Here is a 23,024-nt window from a genome sequence, read left to right as displayed (position 1 = left end):
TTCTGTAACTTCCCCTAGATGGTTTATTATAAATACATAACACTATAACTGATTAGAGATTAAACCAACCCAGCAAATCATTCTGAGGAAGCCACTTCATCACTCTGACGTTGGCTGGAGCATTTTCAGGCACCACCCCTGTGTACCTCCACACAACCTGAAACACAGAGACAACAGTTTATTTAGCATACCTTGCTAATACACTACCAAGCAATGCAAACAGATGTGGAATTAACCCCATAACAGGTGTCTTTTTGGATCAATAATTGATCAAGAATACCAATAGGCGTGATCAGATCCTCTGCCCTATTACGGCATATAATGCACAGTCATATGCAAATCCATAAAACCTTAACATGACTACTTGCAATGTCATTATTTTCGTCACAATCCATCAATGGCTGAATTGTGTTCTTTTTCTTTGTACATGCACCAAGCTTCCAATGGCGGGACCCAAGCAACAGGCTAAATGAAAAAGACCCAAATAAAGCGTATGTAAAAAAAAGTGTCCTCGGGTTTTCACCTGCCAAATCAGTTGTTATACTCAGACATAATTTTAACAGTTTTAGAAACTTTAGAGTTTTCTATCCAACACTACCACGCATATGCATATCCTAGCTTCTGGGCCTGCGTAGCAGGTTGTTTACTTTGGGCACCTCAGTCATCCAAACTTCCGAATACTGCCCCCATATCCCTAACAAGTTAAAGGTTTTGTAAGTTGTAACAGGCCTCATTCAGCAGTCTAGAGATTAACCTAGAGACACCAAAACAATGTTTAGAGAAGCTTGGAGATTATACCACATGTAAGGGACAAAGAGCTGATTTACCTAACTCTGTACAGACCAAAGGAATTTCCAGAGTTAGCAATCCCTGACACGGTGTATGATAACTCTGACTCGTACGTCTAATGGTTATTGTAGATGTTAGCTACAGAGGGAGTTTACAGTATGTAAAAGAGCTTTATAAAAAGGCAAAGAGAGCAACAAATTGACCTACGTGAACTCAAAACGGAGCCCTCTACTTTATGATAGAGAATGCAGGGATGTGTACTGAACCTGTACCCATTATAAAACAAAATGATCTATGGTCAAATGCATCTAAAGGTTTTAATGATGGCAGCTGCATTCATATAGATTTTATCAACATAGTCTAGAACCAGTAAGAACATAGATTGAATGATCTGCTTTGTACTATTAAGCAAGAGGCCTGACCTATTTCTATAGAAGAAACCCCTTTTTATATTCGGCATCTTAATTAACTAACACATCAATATGCTTTTTGAAAGTCACCTTACCGTCTACACTATTACAACTTCAATCATTAGAAAAATTGTTGTACACTCTAGAAAACAACATATACTTAGTTTTACACGTATTCAATAATAATTTAAGATCAATAAAGATTTTATGCAAATAATGAAAGCATAATGTACTTCAGATAGAGTACACAACTGTATCGTTGGCATGCAGGTGCAGGTAAAACTTTATTATTATTATATTTATATATTTCTGACAAAACAATATTATTAATGTATACAATATAATTGTTTATTAGACATTCTAACATAACAGAATATCGAGATAATAAAAAAATGTATATGCAACACTTGAACAACTGTGATCCCCCTTGCTTTATAGGTATGCTCTGCTAGTCCTAAATCCAGACATAATCCATACATATGTGATTGTTATAAAGGGTCTACGTTGTGGGGGAACAAATATATGTGTTCCTGGCAGGGTGAGCTTTCAAAAATGGGGTCAAAATAAATATGCTAGAAGCGATAGAAACAAGGATATATTTCCCAGAAACTAAGTGTATATCATTGGTAACTCACGTTATCATGGTTCAATGATTGGATGTTCTATTCTGTGGACTGAGAATAAAAATACTTTGCACAACACACACATTTAGATTATTTTAGAGTTGTAAAACTACATGTAATTTACCAAAGTTAGTGTAATTGTCTGTAGTTCTTGAAATGAGAGAAAATAAAAGGACATCTAGAGAAAATATTGTAATTTATACATGAAAAACTTTAAAAAAAAATCTATATATTTATTTGTTAAGCTGTTTTCTAGTGACATTTTTTTTGGATACATCCATAACAATGAGCTAACGAGGCACGATTTCACCTGGCATAGAAAATGTGCTCACCCGTCAGTACACTGTTGTTTAGAGGAGCTAGCCAACAACACAGCTAACACAATCACTTCAAACTGAAGCTGGAAAGACTGCAAACTAGGTGCACTTCGTTTTAAATTTTTTCAATTTACGTTGATGCCAGCTGATTAATGATTTCGACTGGCTGAGAAACGCTGCCCAAAAAAATAAAAAAAGGAGAGCCGCACACTCTAGGAGCTCAGATGCAAAAATGTTGTTTCGACAGATAAGCTGTCTTCATCAGGGTATAATGACAAACACTGCAGGGTGACTCGCATGCATGCATGCATGCATGCATGCATATATATATCCATCACTCTCCTTCTTGGTCAAATAGCCCTTACACAGCCTGGAGGTGTGATGGGTCATTGTCCTGTTGAAAAACAAATGATAGTCTCACTAAGCGAAAACCAGATGGGATGGCGTATCACTGCAGAATGCTATGGTAGCCATGCTGGTTAAGTGTGCCTTGAATTCTAAATAAATCACTGACCATGTCACCAGCAAAGCACCATCACACCATCTCCATGCTTCACGGTGGGAAGCACATATGCGGAGATCAGCTACTCTGCAAGACCCGGCAGCTGAAACCAAAAATCTCAAATTTGGACTCATCAGACCAAAGGACAGATTTCCACCCGTCTACTGTCCATTGCTCGTGTTTCTTGGCCCAAGCAAGTGTCGTCTTATTGGTGTCGTTTAGTAGTGATTTCTTTGCAGCAATTTGACCATGAAGGCCTGATTCACACAGTCTCCAATGAACAGTTGATTTTGAGATGTCTGCAACTTGAACTTTGAAGCATTTATTTGGACTGCAATCTGAGGTGCAGTTAACTCTGCAGCAGAGGTAACTCTGGGTCTTCCTTTCCTGTGGCAGTCCTCACGAGAGCCAGTTTCATCATAGCGCTTGAAGAAACATTCAAAGTTCTTGACATTTTCTGGATTGACTGACCTTCATATCTTAAAGTAATGATGGACTTTCGTTTCCCTTTGCTTATTTGAGCTGTTCTTGCCATAATATGGACTTGGTCTTTTAACAAATAGGGCTATCTTCTGTATACCCTCCTACCTTGCCAAAACACAACTGATTGGCTCAAATGCATTAAGAAGTAAAGAAATTCCACAAATTACCTTTACAGCGCACGCCTACTAATTGAAATGCATTCCAGGTCACTACCTCATGAAGCTGGTTGAGAGAATGCCAAGAGTGTGCAAAGCTATCATCAAGGCAAAGGGTGGCTACTTTGAAGAATCTCAAAAACAAATCAAACTATATTTTATAACGCTTTTTTTGTTTACTGTGTTATTTCATAGTGTTGATGTTTTCACTGTTATTCTACAATGTAGAAAATTGTAAAAAAATAAATAAAGAAAAACCCTGGAATGAGTAGGTGTCCAAACTTTTGACTGGTAATGTAAGTGCTTTACTATATTTGGACCCTAAAAAGAATGGGGATCCCTAATAAATATAAAGGGCACCTATTGGTAGATCGGTCAAAAAAAAAAAAAGACAGTGAATATCTCTTTGAACATGGTGAAGTTATTAATTGCACTTTGGATGGTGTATCAATACACCCGGTCACTACAAAGATACAGGCGTCCTTGCTAACTCGGTTGCCAGAGAGGAAGGAAACCGCTCAGATTTCACCATGAGGCCAATGGTGACTTTAAAACAGTTGCAGAGTTTAATGGCTGTGATAGGAGAAAACTGAGGATGGATCAACAACATTGTAGTTACTCCACAAAACTAGCCAAATTGACAGAGTGAAAAGAACAAAGTCTGTGCAGAATAAAAATGTTCCAAAACATGCATCCTGTATGCATCAAGGCACTAAAGTAATACTGCAAAACATGTGGCAAAGCAATTACATTTTTGTCCTGATTACAAAGTGTTATGTTTGGGGAAAATACAATACAATGCTTAGTACCACTCTCGATATTTTCAAGCATACTGTTGGCTGCATCATGTTATATGTATGCTTGTGTTGGAATCGGCTAAACTTTGATAATTATGATAGGAAATGAAAGAGACTGGGTTATGTCAGAAGTTAATGGTTTTCTGAAGAAAAACAATGGACATCTATGGATTAGATGAAGGAATGTGTTGAGGTCAGGAGGTGAGGACAGATTCTCTTAAGGCAGTAATAAAGGTTTGTCATTCTGTTACCCTCTTTATTAGCTTCCTGTGGAGCCATAAACTGTAAGGATTGGAGGAGGAGTGTTTTAAGTAGGATGTATATAACTGTGAAGAAATAAATGTTTTTCTGTCTGATTACAGCTGTACAGAACCTTTAGGATGAATTAAACTTGGTTAAAGCTTCTCTAGTGTCCATGAGTTATTTACTCTGAAAAATAAGACCCTAACACTTGTAATCAATAAGGACTGGGGAGTTTTTCAGGTTAAAAAATAAACGGAATGGAATTTAAGCACAGGCAAAAACCTGGTTGTTTGCTTTCCACCAGACACTAGGAGATGAATTCACCTTTCAGCAGGACAATAACCGAAAACAAAAAGGCCAATTCTACACTAGTTGCTTACCAAGAAGGCAGTGAATGTCATCCACATGTATTGATCACATTTTTACAAATACTGTAGAAATTTGTTTAAAAGCTGTATCTGTACCCATTGGATGCAGTGGCAACATCCAGGAAAGCCAAAGTTTTACAAAATTATTTTAAAAAAGGGCCTAAAATAGTGTAAGATATCATACAAAAGATTTAGCTGTGATTTATGTGGATGTTTAAAATATGTGTTGGTCTGATGTGATTTAATAAGGAGCATCCAGATGCTGCACTTGATGAATTTATGAAATTGTTTCTTCAATTATTGATAAACATGCACCTGTTAAGAAACTGACTGGTAAAACTCTTAAGGCTCCATAGATTGAGGAATTGAAGAACTGTATGGTTGAAAGAGATGGGGCAAAAGGAGTGGCTAATCTGACTGTCTGATTTACTGCAGATTGAGGAATTATGTGACTAAACTCAACAAAAAGAATAAAGTATATTATGAAGTCAAGATCAATGATATAAAGAATGATGGAAAAATTTATAGAGTACTTTAAATGAAATTATGGGCAGAAAGACATTCAACTCCATCTTTCATCGAATCAGATGGCTTATTCATCACAAAATCATTTTGATGTTGCCAATTCTTTTAATGATTACTTCATTGGCAGAGTGGGCAAACTTAGGCAGGACATACCAACAATAAGCCATCGTACTCATGTATCATTTTATTTTATTTTTTTAAATCATTGCAAGTTTGAATGTGGGAGGTGGAAAAATTGTTAACGATCAATAATGAGAAAACTCCTGGCATTGACAGCTTCGATGGAAAGCTACTGAGGATGGTAGCTGACTCTATAGCTACTCTTATGTCTTATCTTAATCTTTAAGCCTAGAAGAAATTATTTGACCTTAGGCCTGGAGGGAAGCCAAAGTCATTCCGCTACCAAAGAGTGGTAAAGCGGCCTTTACTGGTTCTAACAGCAGACCTATCAGCTTGCTGCTAGCTCCTAGCAAACTTTTGACCAAATATACTGCTCAAAAAAATAAAGGGAACACTTAAACAACACATCCTAGATTTGAATGAAAGAAATAATCTTATTAAATACTTTTTTCTTTACATAGTTGAATGTGCTGATAACAAAATCACACAAAAATAATCAATGGAAATCCAATTTATCAACCCATGGAGGTCTGGATTTGGAGTCACACTCAAAATTAAAGTGGAAAACCACACTACAGGCTGATCCAACTTTGATGTAATGTCCTTAAAACAAGTCAAAATGAGGCTCAGTAGTGTGTGTGGCCTCCACGTGCCTGTATGACCTCCCTACAACGCCTGGGCATGCTCCTGATGAGGTGGCGGATGGTCTCCTGAGGGATCTCCTCCCAGACTTGGACTAAAGCATCTGCCAACTCCTGGACAGTCTGTGGTGCAACGTGGCATTGGTGGATGGAGCGAGACATGATGTCCCAGATGTGCTCAATTGGATTCAGGTCTGGGGAACGGGCGGGCCAGTCCATAGCATCAATGCCTTCCTCTTGCAGGAACTGCTGACACACTCCAGCCACATGAGGTCTAGCATTGTCTTGCATTACGAGGAACCCAGGGCCAACCGCACCAGCATATGGTTTCACAAGGGGTCTGAGGATCTCATCTCGGTACCTAATGGCAGTCAGGCTACCTCTGGCGAGCACATGGAGGGCTGTGCGGCCCCCCAAAGAAATGCCACCCCACACCATGACTGACCCACCGCCAAACCGGTCATGCTGGAGGATGTTGCAGGCAGTAGAACGTTCTCCACGGCGTCTCCAGACTCTGTCACGTCTGTCACGTGCTCAGTGTGAACCTGCTTTCATCTGTGAAGAGCACATGGCGCCAGTGGCGAATTTGCCAGTCTTGGTGTTCTCTGGCAAATGCCAAACGTCCTGCACGGTGTTGGGCTGTAAGCACAACCCCCATCTGTGGACGTCGGGCCCTCATACCACCCTCATGGAGTGTTTCTGACCGTTTGAGCAGACACATGCACATTGTGGCCTGCTAGAGGTCATTTTGCAGGGCTCTGGCAGTGCTTCTCCTGCTCCTCCTTGCACAAAGGCGGAGGTAGCGGTCCTGCTGCTGGGTTGTTGCCCTCCTACGGCCTCCTCCACGTCTCCTGATGTACTGGCCTGTCTCCTGGTAGCGCCTCCATGCTCTGGACACTACGCTGACAGACACAGCAAACCTTCTTGCCACAGCTCGCATTGTTGTGCCATCCTGGATGAGCTGCACTACCTGAGCCACTTGTGTGAGTTGTAGACTCCGTCTCATGCTACCACTATATTGAAAGCACCGCCAGCATTCAAAAGTGACCCAAACATCAGCCAGGAAGCATAGGAACTGAGAAGTAGTCTGTGGTCCCCACCTGCAGAACCACTCCTTTATTGGGGGTGTCTTGCTAATTGCCTATAATTTCCACCTGTTGTCTATTCCATTTGCACAACAGCATGTGAAATTTATTGTCAATCAGTGTTGCTTCCTAGGTGGACAGTTTGAATTCACAGAAGTGTGATTGACTTGGAGTTACATTGTGTTGTTTAAGTGTTCCCTTTATTTTTTTAAGCAGTGTACAATGCTACTTCTCTGTAAATAAATTAACAACAGACTTTCAGCATGCTTATAGAGAAGGGCACTCAACATGTACTGCACTGACACAAATTACTGATTGGTTGAAATAAATTGTGGGAGCTGTACTGTTAGCTCTCTAGGCCCTCTAATCTTTTCTATTTTTACCAATGACCTGCCACTGGCATTAACTTCTTTGGGGACGGGGGGCAGTATTGAGTAGCTTGGATGAATAAGGTGCCCAGAGTAAACTGCCTGCTACTCAGGCCCAGAAGCTAGAATATGCATATAATTAGTAGATTTGGATAGAAGAGACTCTAAAGTTTACAAAACTGATAAAATAATGTCTGAGTATAACAGAACTCATATAGCAGGCAAAAACCTGAGAAAAGTCCAACCAGGAAGTGGGAAATCTGAGGTTTGTAGTTTTTTTAAGTGATTGCCTATCCAATATACTGTGTCTATAGGGTCAGATTGCACTTCCTAAGGCTTCCACTAGATGTCAACAGTCTTTAGAATGTTGTTTCAGGCTTCTACTGTGAAAGGGGAGCGAAAAAGAGCTGTTTGAACCAGGGGTCTGGCTGAAAGCCTTGAGTTGTTTATCGCGCACAGCCGTGAGCGTGAGCTCCGTTCCCTTTCCTTTCTAAAGACAAAGGAATTGTCCGGTTGGAATATTATTGAAGACTTATAATAAAAACATCCTAAAGATTGATTATATACATCGTTTTACATGTTTCTACGAACTATAATGGAACTTTTTTGACTTTTCGTCTGGACTTTGAGTGCGCCTTGTGCATTTGGATTACTGGACTAAACGTGCGAACAAAAAGGAGGTATTTGGACATAAAAATGAACTTTATCGAACAAAACGAACATTAATTGTCTAACATGGAGACCTGGGAGTGCCATCAGATGAAGATCATGAAAGTGATTAATTGTAATGCAATTGCTGACTTTTTTGACACCTCTCCTTGGTTGGAAAATGGCTGTATGGTTTTCCGTGGTGTCATGACATTGGCCTCTGAGTACAGGGAGGACAGTTGACCCCCTCCCCCCCTTTTGCACCATCCCCCAACCTACCTTCCCCCACCCAGTCCCTGTGTGAAGGAGTGGTAAAATTCCAGGAGAGTCTCTGGCCACATGGCCCATAGAGAGACACAGGAAATTCTTCCAACTCACAGAATTGGGGAGCCAAGCGACATTTGTGTTCTGGAGAAGGTATGGAAGATTGGTGAAGAATCCAGCTACGAACTGGTCCGCTTGGTACAATTTTGTGATACTCAGAAGAGACAATATAGCCATATTACCATAAAACTGTTTATATAATAGCCTCAGCTTGAGACTTGCATCATAATGGTTGTATAAAATGTATTAATAAGGATAAAGCTATTTGTAATACATTGAAATGCTATGTACTGATGTTAATGTGATAGAATTGGATTTCTGTACCAAGCTTCACTCAGCCATCGGCATGCCCCCAAGGGACACAGACAGGACCAGGCGTCATTTGACAAGCCTGTTCAAGGGTCACTATAAAACTATACCCTGAGCTACATTTCTCCAGACCAGGCCTCCACTCCATGGCCAATAGGTTTTACCATCCAATTCCTCTACTGAAAGTGAACTATACCACGTGGTTAACTTTTAGACTATTGATACCGACAGAATAAGAACAAGTCTTTGATATTAATTATTAGTCTGCAGCTAAGTAAATTATATCATTGAACGCGAAGACCAACAAAACATCCATTCTATAACGACATTAATGAATGTCGCTTTCAAAGATCCATTCTAACCGAGAGAGAGAGAGAGAGAGAGAGAGAGAGACTCTCCATCAGAACGACGCTCCAACAAGGATCCCGACGACACACTGAGCGTAAATATATATTGATTGCAATTGTTCCCAAATGAGTGAGCGTTCAATTGTCAATTGTTAATATTAATGAACTCTGTGTACCTCCTCAGCTGACCGTTTATGACCCATTGTCTAACAGACCAGCCATGCCTGTTAGCCATTAGGGCACATTACTCTACCAATCCTTTGTGACGATAATTACTGTTTGTATGTTTTCTGTTAATTACTTAGTGTAGTAAATAAATGATTTTAAGACAATTGATGTATGGATGATTTTAGTAAAGACTGGGTTCATGCAGATACAACAATTTACGACGTTTGGAATGAGACTGAACACGAGGTAAAATACACCATTTAAACCAGAAGATAATCGGCCTATATTATAATATAGGAAAGTTATATTAGGAAAATTATAACTTTGTAATCTGAATATTTTCCTTGGTGCCCCGATCTCCTAGTTAATTACAATTAAACGATTAATCAGTTTAATCGCGTGATAATAATTACAGGGAGTTAATTGATAAACATGTCTTCAGTTTAATGGTACCCCAAATACACGACAGTGGCTAGGCACTGACCTAACATAATCGCATGGTGTGCTTTTGCCGTAAAGCCTTTTTGAAATCTGACACAGCGGTTGCATTAAGGAGAAGTTTATCTTTAATCGTATGTTAAACACTTGTTTGTATCTTTCATCAATGTTTATGAGTATTTCTGTAATTTGATGTGGCTCTGCACTTTTAACGGATGTTTGAGACAATGCATTTCTGAACATAACGCGGCAATTTCAAATGAGGTTTTTGGACATAAAGATGAACTTTATTGAACAAAACACACATTTATTGTCTAACATGGAGTCCTGGGAGTGCCATCCGGTGAAGATCATCAAAGGTTAGTGATTCATTCTAATGCTATTTCTGTCTTTTGTGACACCCCTCTTTCTTTGGAAAATGGCTGTATGGTTTTCTGTGGCTAGGCGCCGACCTAACATAATCGCATGGTGTGCTTTTGCCGTAAAGTCTTTTTGAAATCAGACACTGTGGCTGGATTAACGAGAAGTTTATCCTTAAATATGTTGTATGTTTGAGGAATTTTAATTATGAGATTTCTGTTGTTTGAATTTGGCGCCCTGCAATTTCACTGGCTGTTGGCGAGGTAGCGTCCCACATATCCCAGAGAGGTTAAACAAAGCATGTGTGTCCATGTATGCTAATGATTCAACCATATACGCATCAGCAGCCACAGCTAATGAAATAAATGAAACCCTTAAAGAGTTAAGTCTGTTTTGGTTGTATTTGGTACAAATCATTCCCGAAGTTCTAGACCTCAGCTGAATCTGGTAATGAATGGTGTGGCTGCTGAACAAGTTGAGACTAAATGACTTGGTGTCATCTTAGATTGTAAACTGTCGTGGTGAAAACATATAGATTCAATGGTTGTAAAGATGGGGAGAGGTCTGTCCGTAATAAAGAGATGCTCTGCTTTTTGACACCACAATCCACAAAGCAAGTCCTGCAGGCTCTAGTTTTATCTTGATTATTGTCAAGTCATATGGTCAAGTACTGTGAAGAAAGACCTAATTAAGCTGCAGCTGGCCCAGAGCAGAGCGGCACATCTTGCTCTTCATTGTAATCAGAGGGCTAATATTAATACTATGTGTGCCAGTCTGTCTTGGCTAAGAGTTGAGGGAAGACTGACTGCGTCACTTGTTTTTTTATAAGAAATGTGTTGGAAATTCCAGATTGTCTGCATAGTCAACTTACACACAGTACTGACAACACTTACCCCACCAGACATGCCACCAGATGTCTTTTCAGTCCCCAGGTCCAGAACAATTTCAAGGAAACGTACAGTCTTATACAGAGCCATGAGGTCATGGAGCTCCCTTCCATCTTATATAGCACAAGTGAACAGCAAACCTGGTTTCAAAACACTAATAAAGCAACACCTCATGGCACATTCCTCTCCCCCATGTGACCTACTTGTCAGTATAAACACACAACATGTATGTGTAACTGATAAATGCATGCACACACACTAAATGTCAATGTTTTAAATGTATGTCAAGTCTTTTGTCTGTAATGTCTTTCATTATATGTTGGACCCCAGTAAGACTAGCTGTCGCCATGGCGCCGGCTAATGGGGATCCTAATAAAGCAAATAAAATGTTCCTGAGTGGTCGAGTTATATTTTTTACTTAAATCTGCTCGGCAAAACTAGCAATGATTTAACAACCAATTTGACAGAGCTTGAAGAATTTTGAAAAGAACAATGGGCAAATATTGAACAATCCAGGTATGCAAAGCTCTTAGAGACTTACCCAAAAAGACCCTGTAATCGCTGCCAAAGGTGATTCTGAAATGTATTGACTCAGGGGTGTGAATACTTAGATAAATTAGATATTTCTGTCTTTAATTTTCAATAAATTAGCTAACATTTCTAAAACTTGATTTCACTGTCATTATGGGGTATTGTGTGTAGATGGCTAAGAAAAAATATATTTTGAATTCAGGCTGTAAAACAAAAATGTGGAATAAGTCAAGGGGTATGAATACTTTATGAAGGCACTACAGATATTCTAAACAAAGTGTTTTGATAACTTTCAAGTGTAACAGTTTAATGTACAATAAATCCTCCTAATGCCTCGGGCCTTCTGCTCCTGATATGGTAAAGGGGTTTCCATAACACTGCTGAACAATAAATCCACCAGGTTTTGTAAGTAGCCTGTGAATTGAATTAAAATGTTATCACTCAATAAACATACAGCGAGGAAAAATTACTTTTCTATAGTTTGGAAGTAATTATACAAATAAAGTGACTAAGTACAGAATAGATTCTGGCCAGTGATGTTGACGTCGTTCCTTTGCAACCAGGTGTGTTACGTTACATTGCTGAATGCTTGCTGACACGTATTTGTAGCATGTTCGCTAAAAAGACTGGTACTCAGGCTAGACAAATACCATCCTTCATTTATTTTTGCCCTAGAAAATACACAATATACTTTTATGAGAACAGGCATGTTGTTTTAGCACTAGTAGCAGACGAAGCCCCCGAATGCTAGCTAACTACCCTTGCCATTGATCATAACTCCGAGTTCCATTACAGTAAAGGCAGAATGCCGCCTGGGCCAGAGTCATCAAGAGAAAGCCCAAATAACCTTCCTGTTCTCAAAAAAGTAGCTAGCTACATAACTTGCAAAGCCAGGTAAGTTATATCTTTATCCTAATTTAAATGAATTAGCTAACGTTCGCTAATAGGGAGTTTAACTAGCCAGTTCAAGATGAAACCTTATCGATAGCAAGCTGACTGTTACATCCCATCAAATTGTACTGTCAGGTGCAACTATGCACATTTTTCTCTATGACATTACACATAAGGGAGATGATATGTATTTAGCTAGTTACACCACAGTATCATAGCTAGCTACTCACCACACACGTCACAGTCATCTTGTCGTATGTAATCCATTCCTTGCAATATTGTTGAATGCATTAGAAGTTTGAAAGTGTGCATGCGTTCCGGACATGACATGTCCACAACACATGGCAGCTGGGGGCGGACCACACCTTGTTGTCTCTGGGCAATTGGACATCATTGGCAAAAGTGGGCATGTAAGTAATCTATACCCAACCCATCCATACCCGTTGTTACGCACTGACTTCCAAATCTCATTTTGGACGAGACTCACTTTATGACCAAAATTATCCTCTTTACACATTGTAGTAAATTTTGACACTAGAATGAATGTTCCAGATTCCTATCGATGCCCCATAGGCCATTTATAATCAGGGACGTTGGTTCTAGGAGGCAGTTCCCCTTTAAATGGTGGAAGCCCTCAATGGAAATGTCTACAACAGAACAAGTTATTTCCATCTAGAGTTATTTTCTCTCTATGATTGACACTTAAGACTGAAACGGCAGTATGTTTTGCCAATATAATTTTAAACATCTAACAACAATTAATTAGATGCATAAGTAATTCAATCAACATTGAACATTTAACAGAAAACAATACATTCGATTTAAAGGTTTTTAAAATCAGGTTAAAAATCATGTTTTTTACTATTTTGTTATGCAAATAAAAATATTAAAATTAATTTAATAGAAGGTTAATCAAAATGATCACTACTGTGCATGGTTCTTCCTTTATTGCAACTTTTTCGGTATGTTTCAGTAGTGACACATTTAGTGGGGTGGTAAGGAATTCAGGTAAATATTTCAAATATGCAATACAAAGTGTGAGTAGTATATATGTCTACCTGACGTACTGTATGTTGGAAGATGTGTGCTGAAAGTTTGGGAGACCCCCAATTTACACCACTTCTGTAGAACGACAGTGCACTACTTTTGGCCAGTTCTGGTCAAAAGTCATGCAGTATGTAGAAAATAGGGTACCATTTGGGATGTATTTGCGGTGTCCTTACCCTCTGAGGGATCCTGCTGAAGGCATCAAAGAACTGCTTGGCTCTCTCCTCTGGCATCTGGGAGACCAAAGAGCCCAGGGTGAAGACCACGAAGCCATCCTCTCCTGACTCATCCACAAACTCCTGCAGGTCCTGAAGAGGCATGGGGGGAATGGTTAGTTAACAAGGACATTTAGCATCTTAGTCATCAAGCAGATGCGCTTATCCAATGACTTAGTCATTGCATTCAACTACAGTGGCAAGAAAAACTATGTGAACCCTTTGGAATTACCTGGATTTCTGCATAAATTAGTCATAAAATTTGATGTGATCTTCAGCTTAGTCACAACAATAGACAAACACAATGTGCTTAAACTAATAACACACAAATAATTGTATTTTTATTGTCTATATTGAATACATAATTTAAACATTCACAGTGTAGGTTGGAAAAAGTATGTGAACCCCTAGGCAAATTACTTTTCCAAAAGCTAATTGGAGTCAGGAGTCAGCTAACCTGGAGTCCAATCAATGAGGCGATATTGGAAATGTTGGATAGAGCTGCCCTATAAAAAACACTGACAAAATTTGAGTTTGCTATTCACCAGAAGCATTGCCTGACGTGAACCATGCCTCGAACAAAATATCTCAGAAGACCTAAGATTAAGAATTGTTGACTTGCATAAAGCTGGAAAGTGTTACAACAGTATCTCTAAAAGCCTTGATGTTCATCAGTCCACGGTAAGACAAATTGTCTATAAATGGAGAAAGTTCAGCACTGTAGCTACTCTCCCTAGGAGTGGCCGTCCTGCAAAGATGACTGAGCACAGCTCAGAATGCTCAATGAGGTTAAGAAGATTCATTGAGTGTCAGCTAAAGACTTACAGAAATCTCTGGAACATGTTAACATCTCTGTTGATGAGTTTACGATACGTAAAACACTAAACAAGAATGGTGTTCATGGGAGGACACCACGGAAGAAGCCACTGCTGTCCAAAAAAAACATTGCTTCACATCTGAAGTTCGCAAAAGAGCACCTGGATGTTCCACAGCGCTTCTGGCAAAATATTCTGTTGACAGATTAAACTAAAGTTGGGTTGATCGGAAGGAACACACAACACTATGTGTGGAGAAAAAAGGCACAGCACACCAACATCAACCTCATCCCAACTGTAAAGTATGGTGGAGGGAGCATCATGGTTTGGGGCTGCTTTGCTGCCTCAGGGCCTGGACAGCTTGCTATCATCGACGGAAAAATGAATTCCCAAGTTTATCAAGACATTTTGCAGGAGAATGTAAGGCTATCTGTCCGCCAATTGAAGCTCAACAGAAGTTGGGTGATGCAACAGGACAACAACCCAAAAGACAGAAGTAAATCAACAACAGAATGAGAGACAATACAGCCACATTACCATGGCGCTGTTTAAATAATAGCCTCAGTTGTGAGACTTACATCTAATGGTTGTATAAAAATGAATGAATAAGAATAAAGCAATTGGGAATATGTTGGGATGCTTGTAAGATGTTAATGTGAGAGAATTGTATTTCTGTTTAAAGTTTCACCAAGTCATTGGCACGCCCCCATGAACAGACGGGACCTGGCGTCATGAGACAGCCCTTTTCTGTTATTCCGAATATAACCCCCACCCAGGGTTTCTATCACCAGACCAGCTTACCTTGATAACGAGAGGGCCAAGGTTTGACCATGCAGTCCTCTTTCTGAACTTTAACCATACCACGTGGTTAAACTCTTAGACTATCGATACCGACAGAATAATAACAAGTCTTTGATATGAATTACTAGTCTGCAGCTAGGAATTCGGTATCATTGAACGCGAAGACCGACGAAACATCTGTCCTATAACGACGTTAATGAATGTCACTTTGAAATATCCATTCTAACCGAGAGAGAGAGAGAGAACGCGAGGACAAACTCTCCAACAGAACAAACTTTTCAATAAAGATCCCGACGACACACTGATCGTAAATATATATATATTGATTGCAATTGTTTCCGAATGAGTGAGTGTTCATGTGCAAAGGATATGCATTTAAATTGTTAGAATTATCAACTCTTATCACCCTTTTGTCTAACAAGCCGCCATGCCGGTTTAGCCCACTAGGGCACATTCCTTTATCATTTCTTTGTAACGATATCTACTGTTTGTTATGCATTTCTGTGAATTTCTTAGTTAGTAAATAAATTATTTTAAGACAATTGATGTATGGATGACTCATAGTGAAGACTGGGTTCGTGCAGATAACCAACAATTTACGACGTTTGGAATGAGACTGACGAGGTAAACGAATACATCATTAATCAGAAGACTCATAGATCAGATATTATGATATCTGAAAGTTATATTAGGAAAATTATAACTTTATAATCTGAATATTTTCCTTGGTGCCCCGACTTCCTAGTTAATTACAGTTGTGCGATTAATCAGTCTAATCGCGTAATAATAATTACAGAGAGTTATTTGATAAATATGTCTTCAGTTTTAATGATGCCAAAGACACGACATGACATTGGACAATATGTCTTAACTTCCATACATCAGCGTTACAACAGTAGTTGGTCTAGTAAAACATTGGCTGAAGAAGAGTGAGGTTATGAAAGGAGGCCATGCTTTGAAAGCACACCCTGTAGTCATACAAGATAAAGGCATACTAAACCCTAACCCCCAACCCTACAGAAATATCCCTGCAGAGTAGTTTCCCTTCCTGAGATTTGTAGGGTTGGAAGAACACAATAGGGCCCCTCAGTTCCTCTGTTAGATTATAATGGCCACAGTCCAGGAGGAAAGAACTGCTGTTCCTGGCTCAGGTTTCATTGGCTGCACAGAGCCAGTGTCCCACATGACACCCCATTCCCTATATAGTGCACTACTTTTGACTAGAGCATATGGACCCAGTCAAAAGTTGTGCACTATATCGGGAAAATTGTGCCATTTGGGATACAACCAGAATGTTTAGAGAAGAGCAAGGAATACTCTCCCAACACTAATGTTAAGCAATACTTCTTTCTACAAAATATGAAGAACCACACCAATGCTTTCCCTGCACATCTGCTTTGTCGTTTTTGCCTTCTCCAAGCTCAATGATTGGGTTAGAAAAACACATCTCAATTAAACTAGAACTGTTTTCAGAAACTCCATTTGAAAGTGTAATTATGCAACATTTCTATTGGTGCATTGATTCCTTTACGCCTTAAAACATTGTCAGGATAACTTAAGTTTGGCATGATTCCTATAGCACTCTGGCATCCCAAGTGGCGCAGTGGTCTAAGACACTGCACTGCATCTCAGTGCAAGAGGCGTCACTGCAGTACCTGTTTCAAATCCAGGCTGCATCACATCTGGCCATGATTGGGAGTCCCATAGGGTGGTGAATAATTGGCCCAGCATTGTCTGGGTTTGGCTGGGGTAGACTGTCATTGTAAATAAGAATTTGTTCTTAACTTACTTGCCTAGTTAAATAAAGGTTAAATTAACAAAATACATTATCAATAGGGGAGAGTGGGGTAAGGTGAGCCATTTCTCAGATTCAGCATCACTCTGTCAAGGGAAATATACTATTCTTTCTAACAAATATATCTATGTTGTGTATATCGGGAAATAATCAGAATTAATGTAAACATTACAAATGTTAAAACATAGCTTGTCCAAGAAAGGTGGTAAGTTGAACCGCAGGACGGGGTAAGTTAAGTTGCCCACAAATTTCTGTACCGAATGAAATATTATCACTACCTTTCCCAAACACAACATCGCAATCACAAATGCTTTTTTGTCTTTTAATCATTTTAAGCATCTATTAATACAGGCTTAACACCTAACAAACACTTTGCACCTTTTTGACCACTTTTAACATAGGTCTGTTACCTCATATCCCAGCAATAATGCCTTGTATTATGCCTGGGAAGAAAACACATCAATTTGTTCAACCTGCCATTGGCTCAACCATTGGCTCAACTTACCCCAAGTTACAAGGATGTACTTTCATGCTAGGTCTATAAGCTCCTCACATTGAAGCTTATAGAGATCCCAACTGATGTATAAAACAATCTTAAAATAATCTACTTTGGTTTAGATACAGGCATCATGAAACCTCTAACACAATAAATTCAATTGGCTTGGGGAAAATTCTTTTTTTTTTACTTAACTTGCTTACCACTTTTTCCATGTGGTTTCTTCCTTCAGATTCATTAAATGATAACCTCTTTCCTAAATATTTGGTAAAATGATTAATTTTGAGTGTGTGTTTGAGGGGAAAAGGGTGGCTCAACTTACTCCACTCTCCCCAACGCATGATACTCAGAATAGACAGGAAAGTTGCTGGTTCTCTAGTCTACACTATGTTTCGAGATCGGTTAACAGATTTCAAGGCTAATTAGGTTGGAATGCATGTTGTATAACGTGAGGAGGAGCTGAACATGGTAGATAAACATTGAGCTATGTCGAGTCAGTCCTCATGGAGGAAACACAGATCAGGTTACAGCCGGTCGCTAATTGAGTGTCTGACAACCCCCCAACACTCTGACAGTCTCTTTAAGAACAAAAAAAAAAGTGATTCAGAGAACACGTTAGAACATAAAGATCTTGAAAAGGGATATTGTCCCAAATAAGAATTTGATATCTTGAAATATGTAAACAAGTTGAAAGTTTGCTGTATTTTATCCAGAGGAATCATTGCTGTGGTCCAACTGCCACTGCAGTGAATCTATCCCTTAAAGGAGAATTCTACCCTAAAACTGTACTTAGTTATTTCTTTAATTAGTCCATTGTTGATATAGTTCCAAAATGTTTTGCATGTCAGCAATCACATTTTCAAGAGATATAACTTTCAAAATACAGAAATACAGCTGGTCTGAGGCATTTAACGTCATATGATGCAAAACGCGCATACCGGCTGTATTTCTGTATTATGAAAGTTATATCTCTTGAAAATGTGATTGCTGACATGCAAAACATTTTGGAACTATATCAACAATGGACTAATGAAACAAATACCAAAATAGTTTTTGGGTGGAGTTTTCTTTTAAGGTTTCTGGACCTGGATCCATACAACATATAAGGTGCACAACTCCGCACAGTGGAAGTTTCTGCACAGTTGTTGGTTTTAAAACATTTTTACAAGAGACTCACCGGTGGCAGTGGAGCTCTTTTACCACAGTTGATGCCTCCTATGTTGACCATGTTGGGCATCCTGGGTTTGGGATATTCAAAGGAGTAGTCATACCTCAGCAGCCAGATAGCACCGTCACCCAGCAGCTCCCTGTATGTTATGTCCTTCTCCAGATACCTACTGGTCAGCTTGTCAAACCTGGCAAACATTAATGTACACAGGTAGCTCTCCAGACTGTACATCATCATGTTCTTCAACCTCCCTAGGAAGTCCATGTCGTCAGTGTTGCCTGAGTGGAAGCGTGGTACATAGGAGGGGGGAGTGGGGCACTGGGCAGCCCTGTCATCCAGCCCACAGGGGATCCCCCTCAGGAAGTACACTGCTGGGATGTTAAAGGAGTCAGCAATGATGGATCCACAGGGTAGGAAGGGATCCGTCAACATCAGCTGGAACCCTTCTCCTCTGAGGTGCTGCATCAGGGGTTCATCATACAGCAGACCCTCACAGCCTTTCACCTGCATGCTGGTGAAGTCAACCAGACGCTGCACGTTCACAAATATATCCATTACCTCCGGCATCTTGAGAAACACACCGTCCTTCAGTTTGTTGACGCTCTCGTCCAGCTGGGCCTTGCTGTAAGGGACCCTAAAAGTCTCAGTCCTGTAGTAGTCAGAGCCCTGGATGAGGATGGATGTCTCAGGGACCAGCACCACCATCTCATGTCCCCTGGCCGACAGCTCCTTCACCAGCAGCTTCATGCTCAGCCAGTGGCTCCCATCTACAGGCATCACCAAGACCTTGTCCCCCTGGACGGTCCCCGGACACAGGGCCAGGCAGTACAGCAGGGCCAGCAGACCCTGTCCCAGACACTGCCCCATCTTCTGCCCCATCTTCAGCCCCGTCCTCAGCCCCAGCACAGGAACATTCTCCCCCCAACTCATGCCTCTCTGCCTTTCAGCTCAATAATGCGAGCTGTTGTGAGAAGGACACTACCTCCCTGAGATCTGGCACTGAGTGCTACTTAGAGGGGGCTGGACCTCAGAGTAAACTGTGGGTGGGTGGGTTGGTGAGTGTCTCCCTGCTCGTTCTCGGTCTGCCTCTGCGGGCAGGCTGTTATATAATCCCAGTCAGTCCTTCCTGTGGTTTATCTGTTGGCTGAATGGTTCATGATTCCTTAAGGTCAACTGAGAGAGGTATAGGATTGGCTCGCCAGTAATCTCTTGTGACAACCTTAACAGTGGGTTAGCTGAGTTGGTTCTAGGTGCCAAGATTAGCTAGCTAGTGACATATAATGCAATAGTTTTTAAAGCAAAACTGTACCAGAAATACTTATGATCAGTTGGATTTTTTTTTAACAAGTACTGAAACAAGAAAAGTAAACATGGATAATTTAAATGGGCTGTTTTCTTGTTCGAAGTGTTTTCTTATTTCTACAAAATAAACTATTTAATAATTTCCCATTGAGCAGCATGACATTGAAAAAAAAGTCATGTGAAAGGTCATTACAGAGCATGTAAGTCAAAGTTAACCCTTACCATGGGAGGAGTCATGGTGGTATTCTAATCCTAAAGCTCAGAGTATTACCTCATGTTTCGTGAGGAATCTAGATCATTAACTTCAGCTCCTCCCCTTTCCCCTCCCACTCAAAACACTGACATACTTTTCACACACTTTCTCAAACACACATACACACACTCAAAAAGACCAGTGGCGTGCGAAGGCAGCTGTCTTGGGAAACAAACACTCACACGTCCAGTCCGGGGGAGATAACATCTAACATATGATATATAGAGCGGTATTTCACCTACGGTTAAAGCTAATATTACTATTGACAAACCACCTTTATCACAGTGACACAAATACATTACATTTGTCCTCCTATTTTAATGAAGAATAAAATATTGGTTTCCTTGAAAATCAACAAAGATACATCAGCATTGAAAGAATGCTGAGTGTTACGCAATCAACAATATTTGAATTACAGTACATATTACAATACAATACAGTATACAGTGCTAATCAACTATTTTAAAGGTGAAGAACTGTAATCAATAATAACACTGTTATCCTGAGTAGAGTCCCACCCACAGACTGAGCCTCTCTACTCCACGTTCTATTTACTCCCTGAACAGGAACTGTTGAGGTGATCAACTAACTCACTGTGATGGTTTCTAATGACGGAAGCTAAATATAAAAATTACTTTCAGTGCCCATCATTCTGGACATGATCAGACAGTTTACTGTTTGTTGTTACCATGTTTGTTTGTGTATCTGGAGTATAAGGGCTCTACAGTGTAAACAACTAGCTGAGGAATACAGCCAGGCCCCCAGGGACACTACAACAGTCAGTATAGCCAATGGCCATCTGTTTTCACTGAGATGATGGTTCTTCAACAGAGTAAAGAGAGACCACACAGAACACCCAATTAACCAACAGTCTAATTCAGAACACACATCTGTCCATGCCCTGAGGCCAGGCTGGAGATTCTATTCTAGACGGTTTTAAAGGTTGGGCCTCTGTCTGTTTTTTTTTTCCTAATGTGTGTACACAAACAGAAATAGATGATTGAGAAGAAGCGAAGAGGGCTAGAAGTATGGCTCATCTGATCAATAGACTGTGAATATGTCCCAAATGGCACCCTATTCCCTATATAGTGCACTACTTTTGACCAGAGCCCTATAGGGAATAGGGTGCCATTTAGGACACAAACTGTCACCCTCTGCAATAGTCCTACACAGCATTATATTAACTGGCCTTTTTTATAGTGACAAAAAATAATCAGTTCAGACTATTGTCTTATTGACCTTAGGGCTCAATTCAATCCTTACCTCGGAAGTTCAGCGCGATTGAAATTGAAAGGTCATTTCCAATTGTGCCGACCTATGCAGCATTTACAGTGAATGCAGTCTACGTGAATGCGGGAACATTGCAATCGTGCTGAACTTCTGCGATACGGATTGAATAGAGCCCTTGGTTACATGCACTGAATAAGATGCCGCTCTGGATAAATGACAAATGTAAAATGTCTTTAGCTTATAGCTACCTCTGGCAGTTCATTTGGCTCCTCAAAGTTCATTCCTCCGATCATCACCATATTAGGCATCAGAGGCCTGGGGAACTCGAAGGTAAAGTCGTTGCGCTCCAGCCACAGTGATGCCTTCTTCATCAGCTCTGGGATGGTGGTCTCTCTGCCCAGGATCTCTGAGGCGATGACGTTGACATCAGAGTACAGGTACCTGCAGGACAAGGGTTTGAGGTCAGAGCAGTCATACTCAATAGGCGGACCGCGGACTGGATCTAGACCCAAAACGGGGTCAAAACGGACCGTGGGTCCTAACAAAAAATATATACAGTTTAGGGAAGGGAATTTGGTCTGGAAATGTTTCCTTCGCTCCATAGCATAATGTGTAGAACTGCAGGAAACTAGCAATAAAACTGCAATTTTTTTATCTGCCAACAAGAGGGGTGTGAACAGTTTGGGATCGCATGGGTTGCGAGGAGCAGGTTTGTTACTACACTGATGAATGCCAATATCCATCTGGACCTTTGCCACCTAGGAAATTTGTCTGACCAGACCTTCTGAAATGGTATTTGAGTACCCCTGTTTTAGGGTTAGGGTTGACATCAGAGTACAGGTACCTGCAAGCCAGGGGGCGGAGCAATGCCCAAAGAAAGTTGACGCTCCTCTGCCTCAGGGTCATGTGATCAGTGAAGTGAGTAAAGCGTCCAGGGGTGTAGGAGGGGGGGCTGGGGCACTGGGAGGCCTCAAGGTCCGTTCCACAAGGCAGGCCATTCTGAATGTAGATGGCAGGCAGGGAGAGGAGTGCTCCTACAATCACACCCAATGGCTCAAAGGGGTCAGTCAGTATGGCATCAAACGCCTGCTCCCTCAGAGTCTGCATCATGTCCTGGTTGGATAGCAGGCTGTCACAATTGTTACGGGTGTAGTTCCTGAGAACCGTCAGGGTCTGGTAGTAGCTCCACATCCTGCTGATGTCGTTGGAGGTGTCGGAGGCCATGATGGTGTCCAGGTTGGCCCTCTGAATGGTCTGGAGCTGGGTCCGGGTGTAGGGCACGGGGTAGGTCAGTGTGATGGTGTGTTCCGATGGACCCAGAGAGCCACTTACCTCTGGAATCACCACCACCACCTGGTTTCCGCGGCGACCCAGCTCCTCCACCAATGGTTTCATGCCCGTCCAATGGCTGCCGTCGGCTGGGATCACCAGGAGTTTACCGGCCCGGCAGGACACCACCAGACACAGAGAGAGGACCAGGCCTGCTGCTGCTCCCCTCAGCCATACCCCTCCTCCAGCCATAACACAGCAGTACAGTACAGTCACACTGTAGGATAGACAGAACAGTAAACAC

General features: G+C 40.8%; 1 protein-coding gene across 4 annotated transcripts in view; it reads right to left on the bottom strand.

Moving 5' to 3' along the window:
* Positions 1 to 23,024, bottom strand: part of LOC106567841 (UDP-glucuronosyltransferase) — a 26,961-nt gene extending 3,937 nt beyond the window's left edge. Inside the window, exons 1-4 of one of the 4 annotated variants that reach the window (XM_014137637.3) lie at positions 22,290 to 23,024; positions 18,676 to 18,880; positions 13,553 to 13,684; positions 70 to 157 (exon numbers count right to left, since the gene is read on the bottom strand). In XM_014137637.3, coding sequence (XP_013993112.1) covers positions 70 to 157; positions 13,553 to 13,684; positions 18,676 to 18,880; positions 22,290 to 22,972 — 1,108 coding nt within the window. In that variant the 5' untranslated portion in view covers positions 22,973 to 23,024. Of the gene's footprint in view, positions 1 to 69; positions 158 to 13,552; positions 13,685 to 18,675; positions 19,751 to 21,699; positions 21,893 to 22,289 lie in introns of those variants that run through there. The other 3 variants (XM_014137635.3, XM_014137638.3, XM_014137634.3) reach the window with 3 other exon arrangements.

This window comes from Salmo salar, chromosome 13, assembly GCF_965601325.2.
Source record: "Salmo salar chromosome 13, fSalSal1, whole genome shotgun sequence".
Taxonomy (NCBI): Eukaryota; Metazoa; Chordata; class Actinopteri; order Salmoniformes; family Salmonidae; genus Salmo; species Salmo salar.
The sequence above is the reverse complement of the archived record's forward strand: the minus strand, read 5'-3'. Positions and strand labels throughout refer to the sequence as shown.